This window comes from Cervus elaphus, chromosome 22 (genome assembly GCF_910594005.1).
Source record: "Cervus elaphus chromosome 22, mCerEla1.1, whole genome shotgun sequence".
Classification (NCBI taxonomy): domain Eukaryota; kingdom Metazoa; phylum Chordata; class Mammalia; order Artiodactyla; family Cervidae; genus Cervus; species Cervus elaphus.
This window is the reverse complement of record NC_057836.1, coordinates 59,789,994-59,805,595: the sequence shown is the minus strand read 5'-3', so window position 1 is coordinate 59,805,595 and position 15,602 is coordinate 59,789,994. Positions and strand designations below refer to the sequence as shown.

The window sequence follows — 15,602 nt, the reverse complement described above, 5'->3', positions numbered from 1 at the left end:
TGCCTTTTCCATTAACAGCCTGGAGCTAATTCATTGGAGTGTTAATCTAAGAGGAGAAGAATATGCTAATATACATGAAATGAAAAACAAAGATTTGATTTGCTTTTATTTATATAAATAATAAATAAAATTATTTATCTAAATAATGTGGTGTGTTTGAATTCCTATATGAAGTAACAGGCTAAATCATGTAGAAGGAAAAATATTATATATGCAATAAGGAAAAGAAGAAAAGCTTCAGAACAGGCAAAAATACTGACTGGCAAAATAATTGCTGAGAAGGAAGGTAATTTACATTAATTTATTTTAAAATGAAGAAAACATTGTATACTCTATGATGTAGTCTATTTTCCTTTTTTTGCAGTGCTTATATTCTAAGTTTATTTGGAAATAGTCAACCTATTTCACAGATGGTTGATAAAGAAAGATTTCTTCAGAGTAGGAGGGGAATGAAGTTCATCATTGAGTATATTTTAGTTGAATATATGGCTCTAAAATATATAACCAATTAGTACTCTGATTTCACTAAAATTCTTTTGCTTTTATACAAATATTAGAGAATAAAATATGTTTTATTGAAAGATTTCCTTTTCATGGAAAACATATATGCACTGTAATTTAATACCTGATTAAAAGATAATTTAATGGCAAGTGATGTTAGACTCTGAATCTGTGTAACTGGGTGGAGATTGTGATGATCTTTTCTGTGTTTTCTCTTTTATTACTTGGTCTCCATTACATGCAGCAAAATGTTGAAGTTCTAAATGCATTGTAATTTTTTGCAAATGTGATTGTATCTGCTTTATATTCATTTTCAATTTTTCCTAGATTCGACAGGTATTTATTTTGCTGTGATACTACACACGTATGTTCCCTTTTTCTCTTGTCCTTTCTAGGCCTTCATCAGTAGTTCCTAGGGAAGTCGCTTCTCTAGGTGACTAATTGGGCTTGAATCAAATGGCCCTTTAATATGAAATCTAAAGTAGCAGAATTTAACTGTAGGTTTTAATTCACTTCACTGGTATAATTTTGTTTTGATGAAGTTAATTAAAAATGAATGAATTATTTTTGAAATCTGAACCAAGGATTTATTTAATTTATTTAACAATGGACAAATTGGAATCAGTTGTAATTGCCTGGAAGTTTGTAAATAAGGCTGAAAAAAAACAACTCTTATGGATTTTATAGGTCAATTTCCAAAACTGAGTTGACTTCGGTAATAATAGTATTTGCAGCACAGTTCTAGAGCATATCTTCAAACTCAGGCAAATGGCTATGTTTGTGCACTTGTATCCTTTAATATATCATGTCTTAAAGGTAAATCTATTCCTGTAGTTTCTTATTTTTATACCTTTTTTATTACAAGAAATTGTTTGAAATCACAGAGGATAAAGAAGAACCATACAAGGCACAGAGTTTATCCTTCTGGGACTGACAGATGATTCCCAGTTACACATCCTAATTTTTTTGGTTCTGCTTCTAAATTATACGTTGAGCATGATCGGAAACTTAACCATCTTTGCCCTCACTCTGTTAGATTCCCATCTCAAGACCCCAATGTATTTCTGCCTCCCTAATTTCTCTTTCCTGGAAATTTCGTTCACAAGTGCTTGCATCCCCAGATCCCTAATCACCACTGTGAACAGAGAAAAGACGATTTCTTACACTGGTTGCATGGCTCAGTTATTTTTTACATATTCTTGGAAGTTACAGAATTTTGCCTTCTGGCGGCTATGTCCTATGACGGCTATGTCGCCATCTGCAAGCCTTTGCATTGTACATCCATCATGAGCAGCATGATTTTTCATCAGCTGGTACTCAGTTCTTGGGCAACTGGCTTCCCGGTCATTTTCCCTCCACTGATTTTGGGTCTTCACCTGGATTTCTGTGATTCAAATGTCATTGATCATTTCATTTGTGATATTTCTCCTATCCTACAACTTTCTTGCTCAGACACATATTTACTAGAAATGATTGCATTTTTATTAGCTGCAATAATCCTTGTGGTCACACTGCTATTGGTAATTCTTTCTTACTCTTACATCATCAAGACAATTCTAAAATTCCCTTCAGCTCAACAAAAGAAAAAAGCCTTTTCTACCTGCTCTTCTCACATGATTGTTCTATCCATCACTTACGGTAGTTGTGTATTCATCTACATAAAGCCTTCAGCAAATGAAGCAAAGGAGTGGCTGTATTAAATACTTCAGTTGCCCCTTTGTTGAACCCATTCATTTATACTCTCAGGAACCAGCAAGTTAAACAAGCCTTCAGATGTATTTAGAAAGATATTTTCTGCTTCAGGCAAGTAATATTGTTTATTGAAATAATCAACATAAAAGCATAAAAGAAACATTGAAAAAAAGCTATTTTGATGATTCTAGTACAAGAATTGATCTCTAATATTTAATTTATTTTATCATTTATGCTTACCTGAGCTTAGAAACCCTTTCCATTCTATATATCTGAATTTAACTTTCTGTTCTTCAAAATAAAGTATTTCTGTGTTAGAAATATAAAATTGCAAAATGTATTTTCCTTAATAGCATGTTAGAATAAAATGAATGGAGGGATTTGGTTGTATTATGATATATAAATTTTGGGAGTATTGTATTTCTTAAGTAATTTAAATGAATGTTCCATGATTCATTTAAAAGCCATAGTTTTAAAAATTCTTAAACTGAATTATTAAATATACTTAAGAATCTCCAAGAGATCTTATTCTTTATAAGTGTAATGTAGAGCATTATTTTGTAAACTTTTTTTGAATCATTTTTAAAATTTTTGTCAGCTTAGTAAACAAGAATAATTTCCTATTTTTAAATTGAAACATGGTTGATTTATAATGTATTAGTTTCAGGTGTACAGCAAAATAATTAAGTTATATATGTTCTTTTTTCAGTCTCTGTTCCCTTGTAGGTTATTGCAAAATATGCACACAGTTTCCTGTGTTGTACAGTAGGTCCTTGTTGGTTATATATTTTTATTATAGTAGTGTGCACATGTTATGACAAACTCCTGATTTACCCCTTCTTTCCTCTTCGGTTAATGTAAGTTTGTTTTTTGTGCCTGTGAGTTTATTTGGTTTTGTAAGTTAATCTGTATCATTTTTTTTTTAATCCACATATAAGCAATTGTGTGTCATGACTGCGTGCTCAGTTGTGTCCGACTCTTTGTGCCTTTGTGGACTGTACCCACCAGGCTCCTCTGTGCACCCGATTTGCAAGCAAGAACACTGCAGTGGGTTGCTATTTCCTACTCTAGGGCATCTTCCTGAACCTGTGTCTCCTCTGTCTCCTGCGTTGCAGGCCGGTTTTTACCACTTGAGCCATATCATATGATACTTGTCTTTCTCTGTCTGGCTTACTTCACTCATTGTGATAATCCCTAGGTTCATCCATGCTGCTGCAAATGGCAAAATGGCATTATTTCATTTTGCTTTAATGGCTGAATAATATTTCATTGTGTGTATATGTACCACACTTTTTTTCATCCAGTCATTTGCTGATGAGAGTTTAGTTTGCTTCCATGTAAGGACTGTTGTAAATAGTTTTGAAATGAATTTTGCGATGCATGTGTCTTTTCAAATTTTAGTTTACTCTAGGTATGCCCCCGAAGTAAGATTGCTAATTCATACATTAGTTCTATTTTTAGGTTTTTTTTAGAAACCTCCATACCGTTTTTCAGTGACTGCACCAACTCACATTCCCATCAACAACATAGGAGTGTTCTCTTCTCTCCACACCCTCTCCAGCACTATTGTTTGTAGATTTTTTGATGATGGCCATTCTGACTAGTATGAGGTGGTACCTCATTGTAGTTTTGATTTGCATTTCTCTGGTAATCAGTGATTTTCAACATCTTTTCGTGTGCCTTTTAGCCATCTGTATGTCTTCTTTGGATTAATATCTATTTAGATCTTCTGCCCATGTTTTGATTGGGTTGTTTATTTCTTAGATATTGAGCTGTGTGAGCTATTTATATATTTTTAGAAATTAATCCTTTGCTGGTCACATCATTTGCAAATATTTTGCCCCATTCTATTGATTTTCTTTCTTGTGTTTATTGTTTCCTTTGCTGTGCAAATCTTCTAAGTTTATCTGGGTCCCATTTGTTTATTTCTGTTTTAATTACCATTACCATCACCATTTCCATTCCATTACCATTTAATTCCTTTCCCATCAAATTGGCCTGCTGCCTAGGTCCACCAGGGCTGACCTGGTGCCTGTGTCTGCAGGTGTGTGCCTGGAGCCTGGGTCCCCTGGGGCAGGTCTGACATCTGAATCCATTATGGCAATCCTGGCACCCAGGTGCCCAAGGAAGATCTGGTGCAGGATGGGGCATGAGCCTGAGTCTGCAAGAGGTGGTGGGATGCTGTGCTGAGCCTGGTGCCTGGGGATGGACCTGCTCTGGAGCCTGTGGGGACCATCCTGGTGTTGGGGTCCACTAGGGTGCTCTGGCACCCATGTCTCTGGAAGCATGCCTGGTCTTAGACTGTGGTATTGGTTCTGGAGCCTGTGTACATGGGGGTGGACCTTCAGCCTAAGTCTGTGAGGGGCATTCCTGGAGAATGGGAACACAGGGGCAAGTCTGGATCTTGGACCCGCATGGGCTGGTGGTGCTGGAGCAGGCACTGGCCTAGAGCTTTGGGCCATGGGCCCAGCCTGGCATAGGAGGTAGCTGAGTGACCCTGATGCTGGGGTCCACAGTGAGGTCAGTTTCTCAATGCTATCTGTAATGCTGTCTCCCAGGCTACAGCCCTCATGATGCCCCAAATGAAACATAACTCACAACTCTCACATTGTGCATTATTTTTTCAGTCTACAATACTCTTTTCAATAAGTGGTACTGGACTTCAGCATCAAGCTCATCCATGAACTCTATCAGATGGTGAGCCCAGAACCTCTGGGAGGGCTGGGTGGTGATGGGCTTTCCCTCTCAAAGCCAGTCTGTGAAGCTTGGAAGTGGTGCCCACTTCTTCAAATGAACAGACATCAACAAAGGCCACAGTCATCACAAACACTTAGGGAAACATAACACCAAAAAAAAAAAAAAAAGTGCTAGTAAGCAATCCTAACCAAATGGACCTTCTCTGTATTCAGCTTTCTTAGCCTTCTTTCTCTCAAGCTACAATGCTGCCACCATTTTACATTTTTAACCTCCATGTTAAAGGGATGCTACTTTTCAACACAATAAAATCTCAGGAGCTCAAATATTAATTACTTATTATCATTGTTTTGATGGGCTTCCCAGATGAGTCAGCAGTAAAGAAAACACCTGTGATTTAGGAGACGCAGTTTCGATCCCTGGTTGGGAAAGATCTCCTGGAGGAAGAAATGGCAACCTACTCTTGTTTTCTTGCCTGGAGAATCCCATGGACAGAGAAGCTTGGTGGTCTACAGTCCCTGGGGTTGCAAAGAGTTAGACGTGACCGTGTGACACTTAAAATTCCACATATAAAGAAATTGGAGCAACTTTTGGCTTCTACTCCTATACTTTCTGAATTTTACATATTGATGTCCTGAACTTGTTCTTGTTTTAACATATAGCTTTTACAGGACATTATCTAAATTAAGTAATTAAAATCATTCATCTCTTTTGAAATTATATATAATGAATAATTATATTCATCATTTATTAACTTATTAGCCACACATTTCTAAGTGTCACATAATTATTCTGGTTTCAATAATGACTACTTTAGAGTCTCTTGTGCAGATTTGTTTATTCTGATATTTCTCATAGTGACTTTAGTATCTAAGAGCTCTCTGTTGTATATTTCATGAGGTCATGTTGATGATTTATGTTTCAAAGCTGCAGGGAGGTGATAGTTCCAATTTTTTCTTGTGTTCCTTCTTATCAAAACATACATTCCTTAATATGCTGCAATAGGACAGATCATGCTATATAAAGTCTATTACATAAATTCTGAAATGTTTAGACAGCAGTTTTTCTTTGATATCAATATAGTAATTTAACAGAGATAATTAGGCATATTGATAACTTAAGAGTGTACTATTGCAGGTAAAGATCTCTCCTATTAGCTGGTGTGTATACTTTCAATTACAGTGTCTTTCAATTACTTTCATTTATTTTTCAATTACAATGTCTTTTCCTGTCCCTGCCCCACAAAAACCACATTGCTGCTTGATAGGTAATGTACTGTAGCAGTTTAAACATGACTTGAAATTAAAATCCAGACTCCAATCTTTGCTACCTGTAATATATTAGTTAATTTACTTAGTCGTCTTCTGTCTACATTTTAATATAACTGAAACATATTTATGGGATTGGTAAAGGCAAAATTATGCCAATAGAAATAATTTAAAAGAATATTGGTTATTTCAAAACCCACTTTACAATTAAAAATAAATCTTTTCTGAGGTTTTCATTTAACATCAGGCACGATTTTTCAAATTTTTAAAACAGTGGGTTTTTTGTTTGTTTGTTTGTTTTTGTTTTGTTTTGTTTTGGTCTTTTTTGTTCCTTAGTCAGTAGAAGTAATTGTTTACTTTCAATGAAAATAATGAAAAAGTGAATGTATTATCAGGGAAGGTCTTCTTTCTTTCTTCATTCCTTCCTTTTTTTTTTTTTTAATTGACAAGCACACTGTTACTTGCTTCAGATTCTAAGTTATCAAATTTAGTGATACTATCTTCAATTGTTCCCTTGATCATAATTACAACATTTACTTTCTTTTGTAACTTTCTGTTTCTGTTGTTTAGGATACCTCTGATAGCTTTTAAAATCATTCAGTTGCCCTTGTGTTAATACGTAGTTGTCCTATGAGCATTTAAAATTTAATACTCTAAATCACTCATACATCTATTCTAATTTTGTAACTGATAATAAGTGATGTTATGTTTAAATTTCTTTTAAAATTAGATGCATCCCTTTTAAGTGAATAGAAACTATATAGCTAATACATCTTATCAGTGATTGTGAAGTTTCTCCCATTTTTTAGAATTCAGATCATTGTGAAACACCCACTGATATATTTAATTCCTGTTTGTTGTTTCATTATTTTAATTAGCCTGGAATATCTATTTGGACAAATTTATTTTTAGTACATTTTTATTGTTTTTGACTTCTGTTTTATTTGAGCCTTAGATTTATGGTCTTAATTTTTATAATTTTATTTTAGAGTACTATTAGTAAAATTAGTATTATTATTACATAATGTATCTTCTAAATAATTTATGTGCTTTAAATACTATTACTTTCCTACTTCTCTTAGATCATTGAAGAAAAGACTAGGTCAGCAGTGGAGACAAGTTTAATTACTTGGAAGTATATTTTATGGCTTCACAATAAGAGAAAACACCATGCATGAGTTTGGTTTGACAGAAGTTTAATTAAGGTGAGATTAGGAAACAGTATTAAATGACTTTGAGATGGATAAAGTGATGAAATGATAGGTACAAAGCAACGAAATAATTAGAAGCTGTAGTTAAATATTTAGAAGAGTTTCATTCTACTCTGATGAAAACTTGGATTCTTTTGGGAGGAATGTACTCCTCCTCATGGAGTTATTGAGAGCCGCTTTGCTTGCTTACTCCTCAGGGTGCAAATGAAGGGGCTCAACAAAGGGCTCAGAGTGGCGGGCACTGGGCCCCCTCTCCCTTTGCAGGGGTCTGACGCAGATGAAGATACAGCTTCCACATGTGATGTGGGATGAGCAGGTAGAAAAGGCCTTTTTCCTTTGTTGGACTGAGGGAAACCTCAGAATTGTCCTAATGATGTATGTGTAGGACAGGAATACACACACTAGGGTGATAATGAGGGCAAACACAGCCACAAGGATAATCATTTGTTCTATTACCCGTGTATCTGAGCACGAGATCTTTAGGAGCGGACCTGCATTGCATCTAATATGATCAATGGCATTGGGATCATGGAATTCCAGTTGGAAACCCAAGCTAGGGGTGGAACAATGATCATCAAATCTGAAACCCAACAGCTGAGGACAAAGAAGGTGCAGACTCTATTGTTCATGATGATCATGTAATGCAGGGGTTTACAGATGGCCATAGTGGTCATAGCAACATGGCTGCCAGCAGAACAAATTCTGTTGCTCCCAACAGAATAATAAAAATATTTGACTTGTGCAAGCATTGTAGGAGATGGTATTGTCCCCAGTTGATATACTGTACAGAAACCCTAGGAATACAGACAGTGGTAAATGAGACTTCCAAGAAGGAAAAATTTCTGAGGAAGAAGCACATAGGAGTTTTAAGATGGGAGTCTACCAATGTGAGTGTGATGATCATCAAGTTCCCTGTTACACTCAACAGGCAAGTGAGAAATAGAAAGATGAAAAGCAGGATTTGCAGTTGTGGGTCATCTGTCAGTCCCAGGAGGATGACAGTTGTTATTGCTGTGTGATTTTTCACCACTGAGTTTTGAAATCTATCCAATTGACAAGTGGAAATAAAAGAGATTTTTATGAAGAGGTTGGTATATGAATTCTGTAGCAAAACACTTTGTAGTTACAGCCAAACAAGCCAGTCTATATTTACTTATCCCTTCACATCAGTCTACATTTATTTATGCCTTCACATTGGTCTACATTTAGCTAGCCCTTCACATTGTAATCAGTATCATCACTGGTCTGACGGTCTTTCTGAATTTACAAATGTGAGAGTGGATTATTCCTTTAGGATTTATGCTATTATCAAATCAACTTTTTCTCAGATCAGTGTTTGCCCCTCAAAATGTACAAATGTTTGTTAATTCATGATGTGGACTAAATTTACAAAAAAGTAGGGAAAAAAGATGATACTATTTCATGTGTATTTAATTGTTTTTTTAATCCAAGACAAACTTTGGATATGGGATGTATCCAGATGATGAAGATGAATTCTCTTCAACTGTTACTTTCCAAGGATTCTTTAAAGGGTAAGATGTATTTCTCTTGGAAAACAGAGAAGAATGATGACAAAACAGAAGCTTGGATCATAACACTTTCCTCTCTCCATTTATTCTTTTCTACTTGTTTTCCTATTCTTAATTCATAGTTGGTTTCAAGCACTACTATTTTATCTATTGGAGAAGGAAATGGCAACCCACTTGAGCATTCTTGCCTGGAGAATCCCATGGACAGAGGAGTCTGCTGGGTTACTGTCCTTGGGGTCGCAAAGAGTTGGACATGACTGAACCCTCATTTTATCTATAATGTGAAGAAAGATTGTATTATTTGCAAAGAAATATGCTCATGTGCATTCATGTTATTTTTCAGGTAATTGACTGTGGTTCCTGAAGCTCTGAAGTGACAGCTTTTTAAATATCATCAAAATTATTCTCCCATGCCGTGCCTATTTTCATTATGTTTTCAATGCCTTTGGCAAGATATTAGTGTCTTGTCTTCTCATCTCATTCCTGCTCAGTTTATGCTTTAAGCTTCTTCAACCTGACATTCAATTCCGGTGACCCATTGCTCTTCTAACACCTATAAGACTTTTATTGCATTTGAAATCAATGGCACATTTTTGTAGCTATTTTACCTGGAGCCAAATGTTCTTTAAATTAAATATCAGTCATTGTTCACATGTCAGAGTACTAACCACTATATGATCATAGGCAAGCAACTGGGGACCCAGTTATCATTTTTCAAAGGGATCCCATATCATCATTCTGATTTTTCTAACTTTGAATCTCTTTTTTTTTTTTTACACAGTCATTAGTGTGTAATGACACAGAGAAAACTCTGGGAGACAGTGAAAGACAGGAAAGCCTGGTGTGCTGCAGTTCATGGGGTTGCAAAGAGTCGGACACAATTTAGCAACTGAACAGTAACAATTTGGCAGGTAGGTTATGTTTCCAGAATTGGACATGACTTAGTGGCTGAACAACAACAATGCCTTCTGAGTTTACAAAGATACACTGGCATCCATATACATATATTTGCACTTATGACACATACAACTTTTCCATAAATGTCTTGTTATTTCTAGGGTACATGGTTCCTCTGTGAATTTTTAATTTTTTTAATTGTAGCAAATCTCCAAAAGTGTTCCACTATATTGAAAAAAATATGCTTATAAGTGGACCCACACAGTTCAAAATCTCATTATTCAGGATTCAGCTGAACAATATTAGTGGTATATTAGCACTGGATTGGTTTCTTTTGCCCTGATTCTCTATTCGGAGCCAAATCTAGAAAGGACTTTCTATTACCTCTGGGACGTTGGAGTACAGTTGAGTTTTTAAAATATAGTAGAAATCTCAAGAGTTTGGAATCAGACACCCTCGAAAAAGAACTCTGACTTATACAGAAATTCATAACAATATTCAGTAAATTATCAACTTCATAGTTATTATTTAGCTGTTACTCATACTGCAAAATAGCTTCCTGCTCCATTTTCACAGCCATTGATCTCATTCTCTCGTGAACTGACTATGACTAAATCACAGTTACACAGTTAATATTGCTTCTCTTACTAGAGAAGAAATATTATTTGGAAAGGAGAACAAAATGTTAATTCTGATTGTCTTCAGTTTCGTTCAGTTCAGCTCAGTCATGTCCAACTCTTTGTGACCCCATGGACTGCAGCATGACAGGCTTCCCTGTCTATAACCAACTCCCAGAGCTTGCTCAAACTCACGTTCATCGAGTCGGTGATGCCATCCAAACATCTCATCCTCTGTCACCCGCTTCTCTTCCTGCCTTCAATCTTTCCCAACATCAGGGTATTTTCCTTTTTTTTTTTTTTTTTTTTTTTATGTTTCTTACTACTTTGATTTATTCTTTCCCAATTATTTTTATTAGTTGGAGGCTAATTACTTTACAATATTGTAGTGGTTTTTGCCATACATTGACATGAATCAGCCATGGATTTACATGTGTTCCCCATCCTGAACGACCCTCCCATCTCCCTCCCCATCCCATCCCTTTGGGACATCCCAGTGCACCAATCCTGAGCACTTGTCTCATGCATCCAACCTGGACTGGCGATCTGTTTCACACTTGATAATATACATGTTTCGATGCTGTTCTCTCAGATCATCCCACCCTCGCCTTCTCGCATAGAGTCCAAAAGTCTGTTCTATATATCTGTTGTCTCTTTTTCTGTCTTGCATATAGGTTACCGTTACCATCTTTCTAAATTCCATATATATGTGTTAGTATACTGTATTGGTGTTTTTCTTTCTGGTTTACTTCACTCTGTATAATGGGCTCCAGTTTCATCCATCTCATTAGAACTGATTCAAATGAATTCTTTTTAATGGCTGAGTAATATTCCATAGTGTATATGTACCACAGCTTTCTTATCCATTCGTCTGCTGATGGGCATCTAGGTTGCTTTCATGTCCTGGCTATTATAAACAGTGTTGCGATGAACATTGAGGTACACGTGTCTCTTTCAGATCTGGTTTCCTCAGTGTGTATGCCCAGAAGTGGGATTGCTGGGTCATATGGCAGTTCTATTTCCAGTTTTTTAAGGAATCTCCACACTGTTCTCCATAGTGGCTATACTAGTTTGCATTCCCACCAACAGTGTAAGAGGGTTCCCTTTTCTCCACAGCCTCTCCAGCATTTATTGTTTGTAGACTTTTGGATAGCAGCCATCCTGACTGGCGTGTAATGGTACTTCCTCATGGTTTGAATTTGCATTTCTCTGATAATGAGTGATGTTGAGCATCTTTTCATGTGTTTGTTAGCCATCTGTATGTCTTCTTTGGAGAAATGTCTGTTTAGATCTTTGGCCCATTTTTTGATTGGGTCATTTATTTTTCTGGAATTGAGCTGCAGGAGTTGCTTGTGTATTTTTTGAGATTAATTCTTTGTTTCTTCATTTGCTATTATTTTCTCCCATTCTGAAGGCTTTCTTTTCACCTTGCTTATAGTTTCCTTTGTAGTGCAAAAGCTTTTAAGTTTCATTAGGTCCCATTTATTTATTTTTGTTTTTATTTCCAATATTCTGGGAGGTGGGTCATAGAGGATCCTTCTGTGATTCATGTCAGAGAGTGTTTTGCCTATGTTCTCCTCTAGAAGTTTTATAGTTTCTGGTCTTACATTTAGATCTTTAATCCATTTTGAGTTTATTTTTGTGTGTGGAGTTAGAAAGTGTTCTAGTTTCATTCTTTTACAAGTGATTGACCAGTTTTCCCAGCACCACTTGTTAAAGAGGTTGTCTTTTTTCCATTGTGTATTCTTGCCTCCTTTGTCAAAGATAAGGTAGGTATGTAGATTTATCTCTGGGCTTTCTATATTGTTCCATTGATCTATATTTCTGTCTTTTTGCCAGTACCATACTGTCTTGATGACTGTAGCTTTGTAGTATAGTCTGAGGTCAGGCAGGTTGATTCCTCCAGTTCCATTCTTCTTTCTCAAGATTGCCTTGGCTATTCGAGGATTTTTGTATTTCCATACAAATTGTGAAATTATTTGTTCTAGTTCTGTGAAAAATGCCATTGGTAGCTTGATAGGGATTGCATTGAATCTATAGATTGCTTTGGGTAGTATAGTCATTTTCACAATATTGATTCTTCCAATCCATGAACACGGTATATTTCTCCATCTATTTGTGTCCTCTTTGATTTCTTTCAGCACTGTTTTATAGTTTTCTATGTATAGGTCTTTTGTTTCTTTAGATAGATATACTCCTAAGTATTTTATTCTTTTTGTTGCAATGGTGAGTGTTATTGTTTCCTTAATTTCTCTTTCTGTTTTCTCATTGTTAGTGTATTTCTGGATTTCTGTCTTAATTTTATATCCTGCAACCTTACTATATTCATTGATTAGCTCTAGTAATTTTCTGGTAGAGTCTTAAAGGTTTTCTATGTAGAGGATCATGTCATCTGCAAACAGTGAGAGCTTCACTTCTTCTTTTCCTATCTGGATTCTTTTTATTTCTTTTTCAGCTCTTATTGCTGTGGTCAAAACTTCCAAAACTCTGTTGAATTGTAGTGGTGAGAGTGGACACCTTTGTCTTTTTCCTGATTTTAGGGGAAATGCTTTCAATTGTTCACCATTGAGGATAATGTTTGCTGTGGGTTTGTCATATATAGCTTTTATTATGTTGAGGCATGTTCCTTCTATGCCTGGTTTCTGGGGAGTTTTTATCATAAATGGATGTTGAACTTTGTCAAAGGCTTTTTCTGCATCAATTGAGATAATCATATGGTGTGTATCTTTCAATTTGTTAATGTGGTGTATTACATTGATTGATTTGAGGATATGAAAGAATCCTTGCATTCCTGGGATAAAGCCCACTTGGTCATCATGTATGATCTTTTTAATATGTTGTTGAATTCTGTTTGCTAGAATTTTGTTAAGGATTTTTGCATCTATGTTCATCAGTGATATTGGCCTGTAGTTTTCTTTTCTTGTGGCATCTTTGGCTGGTTTTGGTATTAGGGTGATGGTGGCCTCATAGAATGAATTTAGAAGTTTACCTTCTTCTGCAATTCTGTAAGATAGGTGTTAGCTCTTCTCTAAATTTTTGGTAGAATTCAGCTGTGAAGCCATCTGGTCCTGAGCTTTTTCTTGCTGGAAGATTTCTGATTATAGTTTCGATTTCTGTGCTTGTGATGGGTCTGTTAAGATTTTCTGTTTCTTCCTGGTTCGGTTTTGGAAAGTTATACTTTTCTAAGAATTTGTCCATTTCTTCCAAGTTGTCTGTTTTATTGGCACGGAGATGCTGGGAGTAGTCTCTTATGATCCTTTGTATTTCAGTGTGGTCTGTTGTGATCTCTCCATTTTCAGTTCTAATTTTGTTGATTTGGTTCTTCTCCCTTTGTTTCTTACTAAGTCTCATTAACAGTTTGTCAATTTTGTTTATCTTTTCAAAAAACCAGCTTTTAGCTTTGTTGATTTTTACTATGGTCTCTTTTGTTTCTTTTGCATTTATTTCTGCCCTAATTTTTAAGATTTTTTTCCTTCTACCAACCCTGGGGTTCTTCATTTCTTCCTTCTCTAGTTGCTTTAGGTGTAGAGTTAGGTTGTTTATTTGACTTTTTTCTTGTTTCTTGATGTAAGCCTGTAATGCTATGAACCTTCCCCTTAGCACTGCTTTTACAGTGTCCCATAGGTTTTGGGTTGTTGTGTTTTCATTTTCATTCATTTCTATGTATATTTTGATTTTTTTATTTCTTCTGTGATTTGTTGGTTATTCAGAAGCATGTTAGTTATCCTCCATATATTGGAGGTTTTCTTTTTTAATTGTTTTGTTGGAATTTTTGATAGTTTTTTTTTTTTTCTGTAATTGAGATCTAATCTTACTGCATTGTGGTCAGAAAAGATGAGTGGAATGATTTCAATTTTTTTGAATTTACCAAGGCTAGATTTATGGCCCAGGATGTGGTCTATTCTGGAGAAGGTCCTGTGTGCACTTGAGAAAAAGATGAAATTGATTGTTTTGGGGTGAAATGTCCTATAGATATCAATTAGGTCTAGCTGGTCAATTGTGTCATTTAAAGTTTGTGTTTCCTTGTTAATTTTCTGTTTAGTTGACCTATCTGTAGGTGTGAGTGGGGTATTAAAGTCTCCCACTGTTATTGTGTTATTGTTAATTTCCCCTTTCATACTCATGAGCATTTGCCTTACATATTGCGGTGCTCCTATATTGGGTGCATATGTATTTATAATTGTTATATCTTCTTTGATTAATCCTTTGATCATTATGTAGTGTCCTTCTTTGTCTCTTTTCACAGCCTTTATTTTAAAGTCTATTTTATCTGATATGAGTATTGCGACCCCTGCTTGCTTTTGGTCTCCATTTGTGTGAAATATTTTTTTCCAGCCCTTCACCTTCAGTCAGTATGTGTCCCTTGTTTTGAGGTGGGTCTCTTGTAGACAGTATATATAGGGGTCTTGCTTTTGTATCCATTCAGCCAGTCTTTGTCTTTTGGTTGGGGCATTCAATCCATTTACATTTAAGGTAATTATTGATAGGTATGGTCCCGTTGCCATTTACTTTGTTGTTTTTGGGTTCGTGTTTATACAACCTTTCTGTGTTTCCTGTATAGAGAAGATCCTTTAGCATTTGTTGAAAAGCTGGTTTGGTGGTGCTGAATTCTCTCAGCTTTTGCTTGTCTGTAAAGCTTTTGAATTCTCCTTCATATCTGAATGAGATCCTTGTTGGGTACAGTAATCTGGGCTGTAGGTTATTCTCTTTCATTACTTTAAGTATGTCCTGCCATTCCCTTCTGGCCTGAAGAGTTTCTATTGATCGATCAGCTGTTATCTTTATGGGAATCCCCTTGTGTGTTATTTGTTGTTTCTCCCTTGCTGCTTTTAATATTTTTTCTTTGTGTTTGATCTTTGTTAATTTGATTAATTCGTGTCTTGGGGTGTTTCACCTTGGGTTTATCCTGTTTGGGACTCTCTGGGTTTCTTGGACTTGTGTAACTATTTCCTTCCCCATTTTAGGGAAGTTTTCAGCTATAATCTCCTTGAGTATTTTCTCATGGCCTTTCTTTTTGTCTTCTTCTTCTGGGACTCCTATGATTTGAATGTTGGGGAGTTTCATATTGTCCCAGAGGTCCCTGAGGTTGTCCTCATTTCTTTTGATTCTTTTTTTCTCTTTTCCTCTCTGCTTCATTTATTTCCACCATTTTATCTTTTACCTCACTTATCCTATCTTCTGCCTACATTATTC

The 15,602-nt window shown here is 35.7% G+C and overlaps 1 protein-coding gene and 1 pseudogene across 1 annotated transcript; one reads left to right on the top strand and one right to left on the bottom strand.

Moving 5' to 3' along the window:
- Positions 1-410: 410 nt before the first annotated feature.
- On the top strand, positions 411-2,284 carry LOC122680017 (olfactory receptor 6C70-like). The gene is given in 4 exon segments (XM_043880832.1): positions 411-438; positions 1,415-1,696; positions 1,699-2,178; positions 2,181-2,284. Coding segments are annotated over 4 exon segments (894 nt in total).
- Positions 2,285-7,552: 5,268 nt separating this feature from the next.
- Positions 7,553-10,381, bottom strand: LOC122680016 (annotated as a pseudogene).
- Between the last annotated feature and the right edge of the window lie 5,221 nt (positions 10,382-15,602).